At 42.9% G+C, this 15,462-nt stretch overlaps 1 protein-coding gene across 1 annotated transcript; it reads left to right on the plus strand.

The window, feature by feature from the left end:
* The first annotated feature begins 73 nt into the window (after positions 1-73).
* Positions 74-15,267, plus strand: LOC135234305 (exportin-2). The gene is made up of 25 exons (XM_064298776.1): positions 74-232; positions 2,226-2,316; positions 2,455-2,597; positions 2,706-2,807; positions 3,027-3,172; positions 3,690-3,780; positions 4,545-4,652; positions 4,915-5,007; positions 5,250-5,417; positions 5,609-5,738; positions 6,009-6,074; positions 6,667-6,869; positions 7,126-7,210; positions 7,464-7,525; positions 7,753-7,889; positions 8,111-8,214; positions 8,331-8,428; positions 9,031-9,181; positions 9,815-10,023; positions 10,332-10,429; positions 10,803-10,888; positions 11,149-11,230; positions 11,424-11,570; positions 11,829-12,060; positions 14,406-15,267. Exons 2-25 carry the CDS (start codon positions 2,232-2,234, stop codon positions 14,493-14,495), a joined length of 2,916 nt encoding a protein of 971 aa, XP_064154846.1. The 5' UTR covers positions 74-232; positions 2,226-2,231; the 3' UTR covers positions 14,496-15,267.
* The last annotated feature ends 195 nt before the right edge of the window (positions 15,268-15,462 follow it).

A 15,462-nucleotide genomic window follows, 5' to 3' on the forward strand; every position in this document is an offset into this window, starting at 1 on the left:
TGCATGTGTGCAGAACATAGAAATGAGGTGCAGTAACACTGCGACACTGCGCATAACAACGGATATGACATCAAAGCAGAGACTCCCAATCCAGTTTGCGGCTGCGTAGTGATGTAACCGCGCTGTTAACTGGTATTTTTGAAAGCGGGTGAACTAACGTTGGCTAGCCGCTATATTGTGGACGGTCTCTCCCCACGTCGGTGGCATTTCGCATAACCATTCAGTGCAAAAGGTAGGAAACTCAAGACAATTAATTTTCCACAACAACAGTAAAGGTTGTTATTCTTCTACAGATTTACATTTTTAGGCTGGTATGATTGCTAGTTAGCCAGACAGCAGTCTTGCAGCATAAGGATTCGACATAACCCAAGCGAACAGCTCTGTAATTTACTGGCTAATGTGTGAGGCTATCAAACAGTGTAGAATGCATCCCTGGCCTGAGGTACAAGCACACAAGCTAGTAGTGTGATGCACATAGAAAGCAGTAACGTTGTTAGGCGGGTAACTAACATTTTCACTAAGCAGAAGGATCTGCCCAAACTTGCCGGCAAAAGTTAGCCTCGTGCTGCTTTAGACTAGCTAGCTGAGCTTATCGAGCTGGCTAGACGTTCATACATCGGTATACCCCAGTCGGTTAGCTAGCGTATGCACCCGGGCCATTCATAAACAGTGGACATGTTTATACCCTTACCTTTCTATCCTTACACACAGTATTTGTACATTTATTTACAAAGTGGTTGATTTTGAGGAAAGCTAGCGGTAGCTATTTGGTCAGTGGTTTGCTTTGGCGTTTGAAGTATCGCAAATCGCATTGTTGGGCCTCTTTTGGGGCCTGTGCAACTTGGCCAGATAGCTGGCTAACGTTACCGTTAGTAATGTACTTGGTTCGCTAGCTAGGCATTTGTCAAAAAACCCGCCGTATAACTTCAGCCTTGTTTGAGCTCTTCCAAACAAGGCAAGTACATGTTTGTTAATTTAGTGATTAGTGTTTTGTCAATGGGTGTTCTCCATTCCATGACAATTGCTAATCTAGCTGTGACTCGCAGATTCAAATAGTTAGACATGAGCGGCGTATAAGTGAAATGTTTCGTCAAACATAATCGGAATGTGGTGTAAGTTACGAATCGTAGGTAAATCGGAATGGTTAGTCAAATTATCTACATTTCCATGGTAGAGCTAGTTGAAAACGCAGTCCAAAAATGACTGCCCACGCTTTACGTTAGTGTTCTTACAACATTCTGAGGGTGGGGTAACTCATAGTATAAACGGATTTCGTTAAATGAATCGTAGCCACGCTGATAAATCTTGCCAGCTTTGTTGAAGCGTCCTGCAATTATTTTAGCCAGCTATTAGTATCTGCTAGAATTTTTTTTTTAATATGCTAATTTTGCATGTTGTTGCTAAATCTAAAATTTCGCCATTCATCTCTGAATATCATTAGCTACAGCAGGTATGTAACTGTAGCTAGCATGTTGACAGTTATGGAGCAAGTTAAAACTACCTGTTCTTAATGTTATAGCAGACCTCGCCGTGCAGTTTGTATTGTTTTGGCCCGGGCGTGTTAAATTAGGTAACTGATAATTAAAGCGCAAACAAAATCGTCACCATACCTCTGGTACATCTAAATCGTATGGCACGTGATGTAGACTAAAGAGAATGTAGCTTGTAGAACCTATGGGTATGACCCAAAAAGTGACTAATCAATAGTGCCGTTTCTGGCTCCGTATATTATTATGCAGTGCATAAATTCTCTGTTATTGTCACTGATACAAAATGTGATTATTATGCGGGAATAAGTCGCACTTTCCTTTGCCAAACTATTGGGTCATTCTAACATGAGCAACTGGGTGAAAGTTTTCCAGGTTTCGGCATACTGAAACTAACAGAAAATAACGGTGCATTATGGTGTAACGTTACAGTAAACACGTTTTCGGGTTTTCTTTTTTTTTTTAGTCACTGAAAGATTCGTTTATTTATGAACAGTTATAGAAACAGTGGGCTATCGAAATGCCTAGTTCCGAACGAGCACCCAATTCCCCAATGGATCTTATATCTCCAGGATATACTGTACATTAATAAGGCTGAATGCCCGTAGTTGGCAACCTAGGAATTGAGGGTGGCAGGGATCTACAAGATGAGAAAAGTACATTTGCATCATAATTTTGTGACTGCATTATGTATTTATATTTATAGTTATATTATAGTGTAAATACATTTTTCATCAGGGGGCCATGGAGCTGACTGATGCCAACCTTCAAACTCTGACAGAGTTTCTGCGGAAAACATTAGACCCCGATCCAGCCGTCAGACGTCCAGGTAATAAAGGGAGGCTCTATGGGATGCCTTTTGAAACAAATTCATAGGACCTTACATTTGACATTTGTGAAGTGTGCTTCATTACCAAGCCTCTGAAATATGAAAGAAATGTGGGATTTGCTGTTTTTTTTTCTCCAGCTGAGAAATTTTTGGAGTCTGTGGAGGGGAGCCAGAACTACCCAATCCTGCTGCTAACACTCCTGGAGAAGTCCCAGGACACTGTGATCCGCGTGTGCGCCGCCGTAACATTCAAGAACTACATCAAGAGGAACTGGCGCATTGTGAGTTTATCTGGGGGCAGGTTTTTGGCGCAAGCTCTGCATCTCATTCAGTATTAACTCAAGAGAATGACTTGTATGCCTCAATACGTGTAACCTTTTCTGTTGCAGGTAGAGGATGAACCAAACAAAATCTCAGAGGCGGACCGAACTGCCATCAAAGCCAACATTGTCAATTTGATGCTGAGCAGTCCGGAGCAAATTCAGAAACAGGTTTGACAAGATGAAAATTTGTCTTTTCTCGTTGTGGTTGCAATTTAATGACTTGTCAAATACTGGTGAAATTTAGGAATAGGCCGCAAAAAGACCGATGCAGTGTTATTGGAAGACAATACCATGACCTGCAGACACCAGAGCCTTCCAGTATTTATTGGGTCATACAACTTTATTCTGTGTAACAGTCCCCTCACCCCCATCCGTTTACTTTTGCAGCTGAGTGATGCCATCAGTATTATTGGCAGAGAGGATTTCCCGCAGAAGTGGCCAGACCTGCTGACTGAGATGGTGAACCGCTTCCAGAGCGGTGACTTCCACATCATTAATGGGATCCTGCGCACAGCTCACTCCCTCTTCAAAAGGTCAGGGGTGCCCTGGGCAGAACCGCAGTGTTCACTACTGTCGGCCGCAGTTTAATTGGGGCTCGTGCCAGGCCATGGCTTCACAATCAGCGGCAAAGTCCCTGTGGTGTTTGAATGCATCTGTTCATGCATGTTTTTGTTGGGTAATTCAATTAAATTGCAGTTGACATGCATATGAGTAATTTCACAGGCCCCAGGGTATGGAAACCCACATGCTGTTGAATCCTCTCAAAGAAATGTTATGATGCAGATACCTTTAACTCGCAAAGGTCTTTGTTGGGTATAGCTGTTTAGTGTTGAGCTCTCAGTTGGATACTGTCAGCCTAGTAGTTTTTCAGTGCTCAAGTTATCTTTTTTGTCTTTGAATCCTTCATTATCTACCAAGTGTTTGTTTTCGTTGTCATGTGTCCATACTTTTGCTAATTATGAACCAACTGATTCACTTCCATCTTTAATTTGATAGTGTGGTACTGTCCAAGTGATTTGGCTTCTTACTGAGCCTGTGTTGCTCTCTCAGGTATCGCCACGAGTTCAAGTCTAACGAGCTGTGGCTGGAGATTAAACTGGTACTGGATACATTTGCTCAACCGCTGACAGAGCTGTTCAAAGTGAGTAATGCAGACCCTGCATAGGTTAGAAACAACTAAGCATCAGTATCATTTGACCACACATTTGTGATATTGCATTGTTTTAATGGCTGAAATCAGTAGCCTAATTAAGGTGCTTTCGCACTGCAGTTCAGGTCCCTTCACAGTTCATCATTTATTGAAACCATTGATCACTTATCTTTCAATAGCTTAAAATTTTTCTGTGTAACTGTTGGTTGCCCAGTTTCCCAAAAATAAAATTTAAAAAAAGTATATATTGCCAGTTTCACATGGAGATTGGAGAATGGAGATTCTCCATACAAAACTCAGTTTAGTCTGGGACTAAGCTTGATCGGTGTCTGTGAAACCAGCCCATTGTTTCAGTTTTTTTCACCCTGAGTTCATACCCTAACTAACTCATTTTGCCCATCTCGCCTGACACCAACAAGCACACACAGATGAGTCTAGCCTTCCATAGCATTACTGTTAAAATCAATGGGCCCACAGTCTTTAGTATATGCTACATAGGGTGTGAGAATGTCCTGTCCAGCATTCATCAAATCGCACAAGTCCATTCAGACCACAATCATTGGTGTGCCTTCACAGAACATAATGGCAAACATTCTAATGTTAGTGCCTCTGCAGTATGGCTTCGGTTTTACATTGGCCAGATGGCCCTTGCTTTGGAATGGCAGTTGGAAAGGGTTTGGTTATGTGAAGTCAGCTTGGTTTGGTCGTATTTATTTTGCCTTTTGGCCGTTTATGTGGTTATTCAACTTTCTCAGGCAACCATCGAGCTGTGTCATACCCACTCCGCGGACGTCAACGCCCTGAAGGTCCTCTTCTCCTCCCTCACGCTCATCTCTAAACTCTTCTACAGTCTCAACTTCCAAGTGAGTTTCTCCCTGCAGTACGTTAGTGTCTGTCTGTCTGTCTCCTGGAATTTGCTGGGAGTCTCCTGCTTGCTAACTGGCACAGTGCTGTGGAACTTGGCAACATCCTTCGGCTGTAACTGAAATATCCTGTAATGCGGATAGGGATTTTTATTATAATAAATGATGTCATTTCTTTAAATTAATTTGTTTGTAATTGGTTCCTTGCATTATGTCATGTTTTCTTGTATTTATTATTATTATTTTAAAATGTCATTTTCAGGATCTTCCAGAATTTTTTGAAGACAACATGGAAACATGGATGACAAATTTCCACAATTTATTGACTTTAGATAACAAGCTTCTCCAAACAGATGTAAGTGTACTAAAATTTTTTGGGGTGGTTTTAATATAAAATAGATACATAGATGGTGTATATTTGAATATTTCTCATGGACTGTGCCCCTTGCTTTTGCCGTGTTGCAGGTCAAGAACCTTTATTCAACACGTTGTTCTTGCAGTTTTTTAAAAGATGGTTTTTGTGTTGCAGAGTTGAAATGGCTTGGGCTGCGTTTCATTCAGCCCGTTCATTTGTTTCAATTGCCCCCTCCCAACTAGGATGAAGAGGAGGCTGGCCTGCTGGAGCTGTTGAAGTCTCAGATCTGTGATAATGCAGCCCTATATGCTCAGAAGTATGATGAGGAGTTCCAGCCCTACCTGCCCAGATTCGTCACTGCCATCTGGAACCTTCTGGTCACCACTGGGCAGGAGGTCAAATACGACTTGGTGAGGTCTCACTCCTTCCCTCTCTCTTTGTTCATGTCGCCGTGCTTTCCTACATTTCGTTCAGTGTGCAACAAGGACTGACGAACGTTGTTAAGCATTCATGTCCATTCTGTTTGGGGTGGTTCTCTGAGGCAGTGTTAGAGATACAGCTGGAACGCTGCCTTATTCAAGCCTTTTCTTTTCATGTTTAGCTTGTGAGCAATGCCATCCAGTTCCTGGCATCGGTGTGTGAGAGGCCACATTACAAGCACCTGTTTGAGGACCAGAACACGCTGACCAGCATCTGTGAGAAGGTCATCGTTCCCAACATGGAGTTCAGGAGTGAGTGTCGATGGTATCACTCAGCACAAGACTCGGGGAAATGGCACGCTGTATGTCTGCTCTGAAAGCAGGCCACTGGGAGATGCACACATGTTTAAATGCACTGTGCCAGCTTTTTTTGTTTACTTTTCATATTTTTCACCTGATTATCATGAAACTGACAGTAAGATGATGTCATTTAAGGGGCATCCTACTAAAATAAATTTTATTGGCATGCTGTTTTTCTCCCACAAATTTTAACAGTTCATTTCTTGTCTGTCTCCTCCACAGGTGCTGATGAGGAGGCTTTTGAGGACAACTCTGAAGAGTACATCAGGAGGGACCTGGAGGGCTCAGGTAACACAGTGCGTCGCTATGGCAATGCAGCTCACACCTGTGGCTTTCATTTTTAATTAATTTATTCTGGCTGAGGATTATTATAACATTTGATGAGCTTAACACTGCAATAAAGGAAACAGGATAGCAAATTCCAAATAGTCAGGGGCTTAGTGGTGAACCGAATATGCTTCATGACAGAGAGGACTGGATTGTGTGCCATCTGCACATTGATTCTAAAAATAATTACTATGCAAGTGCGGTCCCTAAGAAATGCCCTGTAGATCTAGTGTCAAATGGACCACATGGTATACCCTAAGTGTGTGTGCATTCATTAGAATTTCTTCGTATTTTTATTTTCCCCCTGACTCACTTCCAACACAAAAGTGATTATATTCTCTGGATTTTGAAGTTTTTTTTTTATTTTTATTGGGGGGTTGTTGTTTGTTGGCTCCCTTTTGAAAATGTTGAACGTTGTTGTGTTAAACTGAAGCAAGCCTTGTCAAGTACATACACATTCAACATAAGCCGCCCAGATGTTTTGAGGAAATGGCAGTGATTGATGGGTTCGGTACGGTTTCTCAGTTGTCCTGGTGCTGTGTCCCCTCTGTAGACATTGACACGCGGCGCAGGGCAGCCTGTGACTTGGTGCGCGGCCTGTGCAAGTTTTTCGAGGGCCCTGTCACTGGAATATTCTCCGGTTATGTCAACTCCATGCTGGTGGAGTATGCCAAGAACCCCGGGGTGAACTGGAAACACAAGGATGCTGCCATCTACCTGGTGACATCACTAGCCTCCAAAGCCCAGACACAGAAGGTACAGACAAGCTTTGGGGGAGTTAAAAAAAAAAAAAAAATTTAAAATTTTTTTTGAATGCTCAAAATAAGGAATGCCCACGGTCTTCTGTTTACCCAACATAAGGTTTGGTCACATGGGTTATAAATAGACTATAATAGTTTTTCAGTTTGCAGAAGAAAATGACCATGAAAAGTCAAAACACCAGTTCAGGGGTTTTATATGATGTGGACAATATTTGGTATTCATTTAATCTCTATATGCCTTTGTTTTCCAGCATGGGATAACACAAGCCAATGAGCTGGTGAATCTGACAGAATTCTTCGTTAACCACATCCTCACAGATTTGAAGTCATCCAATAGTAAGGATGCTTTTTACCCCCGGGACAATAAAATAAGAAGAGCCAGGTCTCTATTGTTTATGGGTGGTTTTCTTAAGTGCCCCATTTTAAATTTATTATTTTTATTTTTAAAAAGGTGCAAAGTTGCAAGCATTAAGTGACAAAGAAATGAATAGAAAGTTTTTACAGAAATTGATTGAAATACATAATTGTGGGCTAAAGGTTCTATTATGTATTATAAATAGATCTTAAAGGTGTGTTTTTGTCCTTTCAGTTAATGAATTTCCAGTATTAAAGGCAGATGCCATCAAATACGTCATGATCTTTAGGAGTCAGGTAAGTGGGTTTGTCTTGGGTCCCTCTTTGTGCGGGGGGGAGGCTGGCTAGCCACATCTTTTAAATGCCATGGTACATTTTAAATTGTATTTGACTGTAGAACATTTTTCTTAAAACTTAAAAAGCTGTTGACTTGTTTGAATGTTAAGTTTCCTCCTTTTCCTCTTTCTCACTCAGTTGTGCCTTTCCCCCCCTTGCTGTTCTCCCTCCCTCTCCTCCCCTCTCAGCTCCCGAAAGAGCAGCTCCTCCAGGCTATCCCACTGCTGATAGTTCACCTGCAGGCGGAGAGTACAGTGGAGCACACTTACGCTGCCCATGCCCTCGAGAGGCTCTTCACCATGAGGGGCGCCAACACACCTACACTGTGAGTACTGCGCACTGTTACATAGTGCACTACTGCACACTGTCGCATAATGCACTGCTGCACACTGTCATATAATGCACTACTGCACCCTTTACACATCTACACTGAGTACTGCACCTTGTCACATAGTACAGTGACTACTGAACCCCCAGCACGTCTGCATTGTGTCAGATATGTGGATTCCAGCTGGCCTTTGACCTCCTGTCTCTGGTGTCCTGCAGTATCACAGCAGCAGAGATGGCCCCCTTCACAGAGCAGCTCCTCACCAACCTGTTCAAGGCCCTCGCCCTGCCTGGCTCCTCCGAGAATGAGTACATCATGAAAGGTGCCCCGCACTTTCTCCGTTCTTTATACCCAAATCAGTTTTTCATTTTTTTTTCCTAATCTTCTCTCCACCTGTTTTAAATTCACATTTCAAGCTGGTTCTCTTTCTCCCTGCAGCGATCATGAGGAGCTTCTCCCTTCTACAGGAGGCCATTGTGCCTTACATCCCTACTCTGATAACCCAGCTCACACACAAGCTCCTGCTGGTTAGCAAGGTAGGCCACGCCCATTTGCTCTCGATGTCCAGCATAGCGTTTCTAACCATTTACTTATCAAACAAGTTTAGGTGTGCTGTGTATAAATAAATAAAGAAATAGGTTTTTCTCGTCACTTGGCTGAAATTTAGATCACTTAATTAAAACCCCAACAGTGTATTTAGAATATTGGCTTTTCTTGATCGCATCAAGTAGCTAGATGATGTGAGTTCAGACTCTTAATTAACCGCTTTAATTGATTACGTTCTGAATACCATTGTAAACCAGCATATTCTATACCTCTCCAAAAGTAGGGTTGGTCACCCTTAGCCTTGAGCAGGGGTGTCAAATTGAATCCCGAGGAGGCCGCAGTGTTTGCAGGTTTTTGTGTTTTCCTCTCACTCAGCTGCCGATTAAGGCCTTGCGAACACGGATTCCTTAGCCAATCAATGACTGAAAGGAAACGCTTGTGCCAAGAACACCCCAAAAACCAGCCAACACTGCGGCCCTCTAGGACTGGAGTTTGACACCTGTGGCCTAGATGTAATTTAGGCTGGGTTGTCGAGAGAAGGTAGCTGCTAAAGCTAACTGGTTTATTGTGAACCTGCATGCATCTCTTTCAGAACCCCAGCAAGCCGCACTTTAACCATTACCTGTTTGAGTCGCTGTGCCTGTCAGTCAGGATCACCTGCAAGGCCAACCCCGCCACCGTGGGCAGCTTCGAGGAGGCGCTCTTCCCCGTCTTCACTGAGATCCTGCAGAACGACGTGCAGGGTAGGGAACCGCAGCGCGTTCTGCACCAGCGCATGCCCGCATATCGCAGCCCAAACATGCAGACGAGGCTAGTAGGAGCAAACAACTTTTATAGGGAGTGTGCCTGGTAAGGAACTGCCTTGTACCATGTGCAGTTCGATTCCCAGAACGACTGCGTTGTACCTGGAGGAAACCGCATTGCTTCAGTATTATCCAGCTGTAATGGATACAATGAAATGCTATGTAAAAATTTGAACGAAAAAGCGTGTAAATCCAAAGTATATAATGCATTCCCTGAATTAACCTTAGAAACCATTTGTATGCACATTTTTGCTTTTCATCTGTCACCCATGAAGATTTACTGGATTAAGTGAGAACCAATATGATCTGTACTTGTGTCCAGTAATGTTGTATTCATCAAATGAATGTCTTTGTATGAAATTATGAACAGAGGATAAAATGTATTGAATGCTTGTGTTTCAATGTTTAGGGCACAGTGGGAATGGTAGGTGTCATGATATGGAGAATGATTTATTAATGTAATTTATATTGGGGACTGTAAGCTCCAGTTTGTATACCGCTTTAGTGTGGTAGGAGGTGGTGCATTGAGACCAGCTGGAGGACTCATTTGCTTGGCCTGTCGTCCTTCTGCAGAGTTCGTGCCGTACGTGTTCCAGGTGATGTCACTGCTGCTGGAGATCCACTCGGACTCCATCCCCGCCTCCTACATGGCCCTGTTCCCCCACCTCCTGCTGCCCGTCCTGTGGGAACGCACCGGAAACATCCCACCGCTGGTCCGCCTGCTGCAGGCCTACCTGGAGAAAGGGGGTGCCACCATCGCCGCCAATGCAGGCGACAAGATTGTGAGCGTCCCCTACCTTGTGAAGGGGTGGGAGGGACAAGTCGCATATCTGCCATTGTTGTTCAGTCCTGCTCGTTTTCTTTGGTTTAGTCTGGAATAAATCCTGAGACAGACCGGATTTTATCCTCCGCCCCCCAAAAAAATGTTATGTCTTGATTACACATTGCTCACGTAAACAAGTATTCAGTAAGGTTTCAAATTAATCTCTACTTAAAAATGCAGACCAGAGTTGATCGGCTAAGTGGTAGCTCAGTATCTTGTGCAGAATAGCATGTTTCAGTTCTCGCGTTCTCTCCACCCCTCCCACAGCCTGGACTTCTTGGCGTATTCCAGAAGCTCATCGCCTCTAAAACCAATGACCACCAGGGTTTCTACCTGCTTAACAGCATAATTGAGCACATGCCCCCGTGAGTGATGAGATCATTCAAAGTACAAACTGTAAACTCCTTCAGCACACTTTCACTGGTGAACTTCACCTTTCACGCTCACACCAATGTGCTTTACCTGCCACTTTTATCCTGACAAACCTGGGATCCTTTTTCAAATTAATTATGAGAATAAATTTACCGTACTTCAGTTTTCATACTGCATAAATAATGCAGTGAAATAGATTTCATGGAAAGTGAACATCTTGAAGGATGTGAAGGATGTCCTTATGGAGTAGCATTTTATATTTAACAGAAATTTGCTGCCAGACATTTAGCATTTTGTAATCACTGATGTTGCATCAGCCATACTGTGGATACACAGTGGTCTTAAAGCCTTGTCCTGTGTCTGCAGGGAATCCATCACTCAGTACAGGAAACAGATCTTCATTCTGCTGTTCCAGAGACTGCAAAGCTCCAAGACCACAAAGTTCATTAAGAGTGAGTTCATTCTTAATGAGGAAAAGTGCACTTGTCTAGCCTGGGCTTGACACAGCATAACGACTGACAAAGTGCAGATGTAGTGACTGGGCATTTTTTTAAATGTATTTGGGGTTGAAAGGAAAGTACGTCATTAAGTTTACACCATTGACTTGAAACCATTCCAAGTCCAGTTGGCCTGGCAGTTTGCCACAACATTGAGCTCTATGTCATACTTGATATATGTGTTTTTGAATGTCAGTCTTCTGTTTGCACTGCAGGTTTCCTGGTGTTTATCAACCTGTACTGTGTGAAGTATGGAGCAATCGCACTGCAGGAGATATTTGACAGCATACAGCCGAAGTAGGTCCTTAATGTCCTGTGTTCCATTGCACAAATCTGGCCTTTCAGATGGTGCCTTGTGCTCTTATTGAGGATAATTCAGACTGCAGCACAGTACTCTTGCTTGTCCTGTTTGGTTTTTGTTTTTTTTGTTGGTGCTGAGCAGTGTGTGATTGTTGTGACGCGAGCTTCCTTTCTGTCTGCCCCGTCTCAGGATGTTTAGCATGGTGCTGGAGAAGATTGTCATTCCGGAAGTGCAGAAGGTCTCTGGCCAGGTGGAGAAGAAGATCTGCGCTGTGGGCATCACCAAAGTGCTGACGGAGTGTCCAGCCATGATGGACACGGAGTACACCAAGCTCTGGTGAGGGAATGGTTTAGCACTTAGCGGGCAGTAGCAAAAAGGCGCATCCCCATACTAACAGGTAAAAAGCGAGTGGTCACAGCAGATTGAATTGCGTGATTTTTCTCATGCTTCCATGCCTTCCTTATGCGTTTTTTCTCTGGTGACCCTCCTGGTAAGGGACTGCATGTGAGCACATGCATTGTGGGTTGGACACAGCAATTTGAATGCAGTCTGTATCGTTGACAGTCTGGGTTGATGATCATCACTGTTTTACAGGACTCCCCTACTGCAGGCTCTGATTGGTCTCTTTGAGCTGCCACAGGATGACAGCATCCCTGACGATGAGCACTTCATCGACATTGAGGATACGCCTGGATACCAGACTGCCTTCTCTCAGCTTGCATTTGCTGGAAAGAAGGAGCACGACCCCATTGGAGATGCTGTCATCAACCCCAAAATTCTGCTTGCCCAGTCCCTGCACAAGCTGTCCACTGCATGCCCAGGACGGGTGAGTGAATTGACCCAATCCCACTCAAGTAAAAACAGTCTGCCAGCACAAGCTGCACATGAAGTGTACTCCTCCAACACAATGACTGTGCTGCTAACTGCAACATGAGAAAATAGCCTAACAGACAGTACAACTCAGTAATTTCTTGGCAAACAATTTGAAATAATTTGACTATTCATGTAGCAAAACAAGTATAGTTAAATACCAAAAGTTGGCTAACTAGTAGATGGCTGACAAAACGCTGGCGGTACCTTTTCTGTGTGGGAACAGGTGGATGTGGCTACTGAACCTGTGGTTTGTGATCGGATTTCAGCGGAGTGTTTACTAGCTCGCTAGTTGCTGTAATAGTAAATGAGACCACAGCAATAGTTTAAAAAATCCTGCATAGTATTCCTTTAGGTTTCAGAATATGCATGCAGACCCCACTGGAAAAAAAAACTGGGAATGCAACTAGGCTACTTAAACTGTCCTCCCCAATTAAATTTGCATAGCAGTGCACTAATTGTAGGTTATAAACAGGTTGAGCTCTCTCCATGGCGACTGTGTGTATTCAGGGAGTGATACCACAAAACTAGCTCATGAGCACACACAAACCTCGTCCCCTCCCATTTGAAGTTCGTTAACAAAAGCTAGTCAAGCAAATTGTTTTCAGTTGGCTATAGCTATTTTCCACATGATTGTAGCTATATGGGTAGGCTTCCGAATGCGAATAATATGGAAGAAATTTAGACTGAACAAATTTGCATGAAACACTTTGCCGAATATCGTTCGGATTCGGGAACTTCCCTACTGTAATGAGTTTCGCTCCTCCAACACAATGACTGCAGCTTCATTCCTCCAACACAATGACTTTGCAGTTTAGTTCCAACTGGTGGACTGTAGGGCTGTCAAAAAATATTCGAAAAAATGTTCGAAAACTATTCGGACGGAGTGTAGCACAGTGGGTAAGGAACTGGGCTTGTAACCGAAAGGTCGTAGGTTCGATTCCCGTGTAAGGACACTGCCGTTGTACCCTTGAGCAAGGTACTTAACCTGCATTGCTTCAGTATATATCCAGCTGTATAAATGGATACAATGTAAAATGCTATGTAAAAAATTGTGTAAGTCGCTCTGGATAAGAGCGTCTGCTAAATGCCTGTAATGTAATGTAATGTAATTCGAAAATCTTTTTTTTTTTTTTTTTTTTTAATTTCGAACCTAAATTTGAACATTCGAATATTAGTTCTGGATCCCGCGTTTCTGATTCCGCGTTTTGTAAGTAACATAAATATACAGGCTTTAATTTCATGCTGCAAATCATGTTCATGCAGGCAAAGTTCATTTCCTGTGCTAACGTTACTGGTCAGCTAACAGTTTAGGCTAAATAGTGTTCCCATGGCAGGCTGTTTTCTTTCTGTTCTGAAGATTTTGATAAAATTGGATAAAAGAAGTTAAACAAACTAAACCGAGTAAGTAATTTATGTTGTTTTAGGCTACAGGTATTAGCCGTTTGAATAGTTTTTGTGTGCTGAAATGAACAGGGATTTCCTATAAACAATCATTTCCCTATTATTGTGATTAATAAATGCCGAGTTGTGGCAAATTACATCCACGGGAAAGTGCTTCATTTGCAAATTTATTTGCGCATTAGGCTATAGAAACTGCAGGGGGCTTATTTATAAAATGAACTTGCGTGCATACGTCAAGTGAAGTCCTGGCGTAGAGTCACATCCGTTTCCACGGTCAAATTGAGTCATGTTGAAATTTTATAAATCACTACTTAGACGTGATTTTCTACGTACGCGCCACACAGTTGATCTAAAATACGTTTTATAAATGAGGCCCCAGATGTAGTAACCTAGTTTGAAAGTTCACCGATATCCTCTATTCTACTGCCCGCTTGTGGAAAATAACACGCAGGCCAGTTTAGAGGGAGCGTCACGTGCATATTGCGCCCGACTGTAAGCAGCTTATTTTTGTTAATTATAGGCAAATGATATTCGAATATATTCGAACGCTAACTAATTACAAAAGCTAATATTCAAACTCAATTTCATGGCACTTTTGACAGCCTTAGTGGACTGTAGAGAGAGGCTGTGAATGGCAGAACGTTTTTGAGGAGTGTGCTGATTTGGTCCGCACACTTAAATTAACAGAGGGCAATTAGAAAGTAAATACAATGTGACATTCCAAAGCTAAGGAGGAAAGAATGTGTTTTATTTCACATTTTAAGTAAATGTGGATTGCCTGAATTTTAATGAATCATTTTTTCTGCATTGTATTCATACATAATGCGTAGGTTTAATGCGGTGTGCTTTGGTGCAGTTTAAGAGTTGTAACGGTCTGTGTTGGGTATTCTGTTGCAGGTCCCTTCTATGTTGAGCACCAGCCTGAATTCCGAGGCCCTGCAGTACCTTCAGGGTTACCTGCAGGCCGCCAGTGTGCAGCTGGTGTAGCGAGGAGCGAGCGCAAGGCCCCACTCCACGGGGACCTCGTCACGGAGAGAGGCAAAGTGCTGTGCCACTTGGGAGGCCAGGGCTACACGGGACGCGCAAACGATCGACTGACTGACCAAACTCAGAAACCGCAATCATGGTTCACTCGGTTTCATTGGAACTGTGTATTTTTAAGGTTTTTAAATTAAGTTGTTTAACTAAATAAATACACAAGAAGGAAGCGGTAACTTTCTTACAAAAATGCTTAAATCTTTATCAGTTTCTCAAAGTACAGCTGTCTTTGTGCTCTCCTGATTTGGCTGGAAAATTTGATTAATTTGGAAGGGTGCAAATATGACAGAGCAGCAATCAGTGCATGCTCAGTGTGAGCTCCTATGCTGCAAGTGGATTGATGTCATCACCTATACATCTTAGCGTTGAAGCAGCACTTGGAAAAAACTAAGCACATCAACCCATTTTCCCAGCACTTTGGGAAAGGGTCCAGTATTGACGGTGACGGCGACAGTGAATTTTGGACTTGTTGGTCCCCTGGCCTAGAACTGTCCTGCACAGCTGTCTGCAGAACGAATGGGAAGCTGTTTTTTGTATGTTTCTCTGGTTATTGTGAACATCCGTTTTACGCCATTTGGAGGGCTTTAGTTGTGGAAAGCTTCTTAGCTGGGGAAGCATTTCCCCTCCCTCATCTGTGTTCAGCCAGCTTAGATATACTGTCATTGCTTTGTTTCGTCTTATTTTCTGCATATGTGAATAAATAAAAAAGCACTTGTATGAAGTATGTGGTTACATGTGAAATTGTTGTGAAAATGGTCTGTAGAATTGCACAATCACAATGGCACAGTAAGGGTTTATCCACTTTAACTGACAACTCCGAGCAGTACTTCAGTTAAGGAAATATATATTTCATACGCGTCTTGCAAACTGCCTTTGTAGTATTATCTGATGCCTTTGTAGTATTATCTGAACACCC

Source organism: Anguilla rostrata, chromosome 11 (assembly GCF_018555375.3).
Source record: "Anguilla rostrata isolate EN2019 chromosome 11, ASM1855537v3, whole genome shotgun sequence".
In the NCBI taxonomy this organism is placed as follows: domain Eukaryota; kingdom Metazoa; phylum Chordata; class Actinopteri; order Anguilliformes; family Anguillidae; genus Anguilla; species Anguilla rostrata.

What these genes read in the sequence shown, in the direction of transcription:
- LOC135234305 (XM_064298776.1), top strand. Translation starts at nt 2,232, where the DNA reads ATGGAGCTGACTGATGCCAACCTTCAAACTCTGACAGAGTTTCTGCGG. An exon ending in ACAAGCTTCTCCAAACAGAT is followed by an intron (nt 5,008 to 5,249) that starts GTAAGTGTACTA and finishes CCTCCCAACTAG; the next exon opens with GATGAAGAGGAGGCTGGCCT. An exon ending in ATAATTGAGCACATGCCCCC is followed by an intron (nt 10,430 to 10,802) that starts GTGAGTGATGAG and finishes CTGTGTCTGCAG; the next exon opens with GGAATCCATCACTCAGTACA.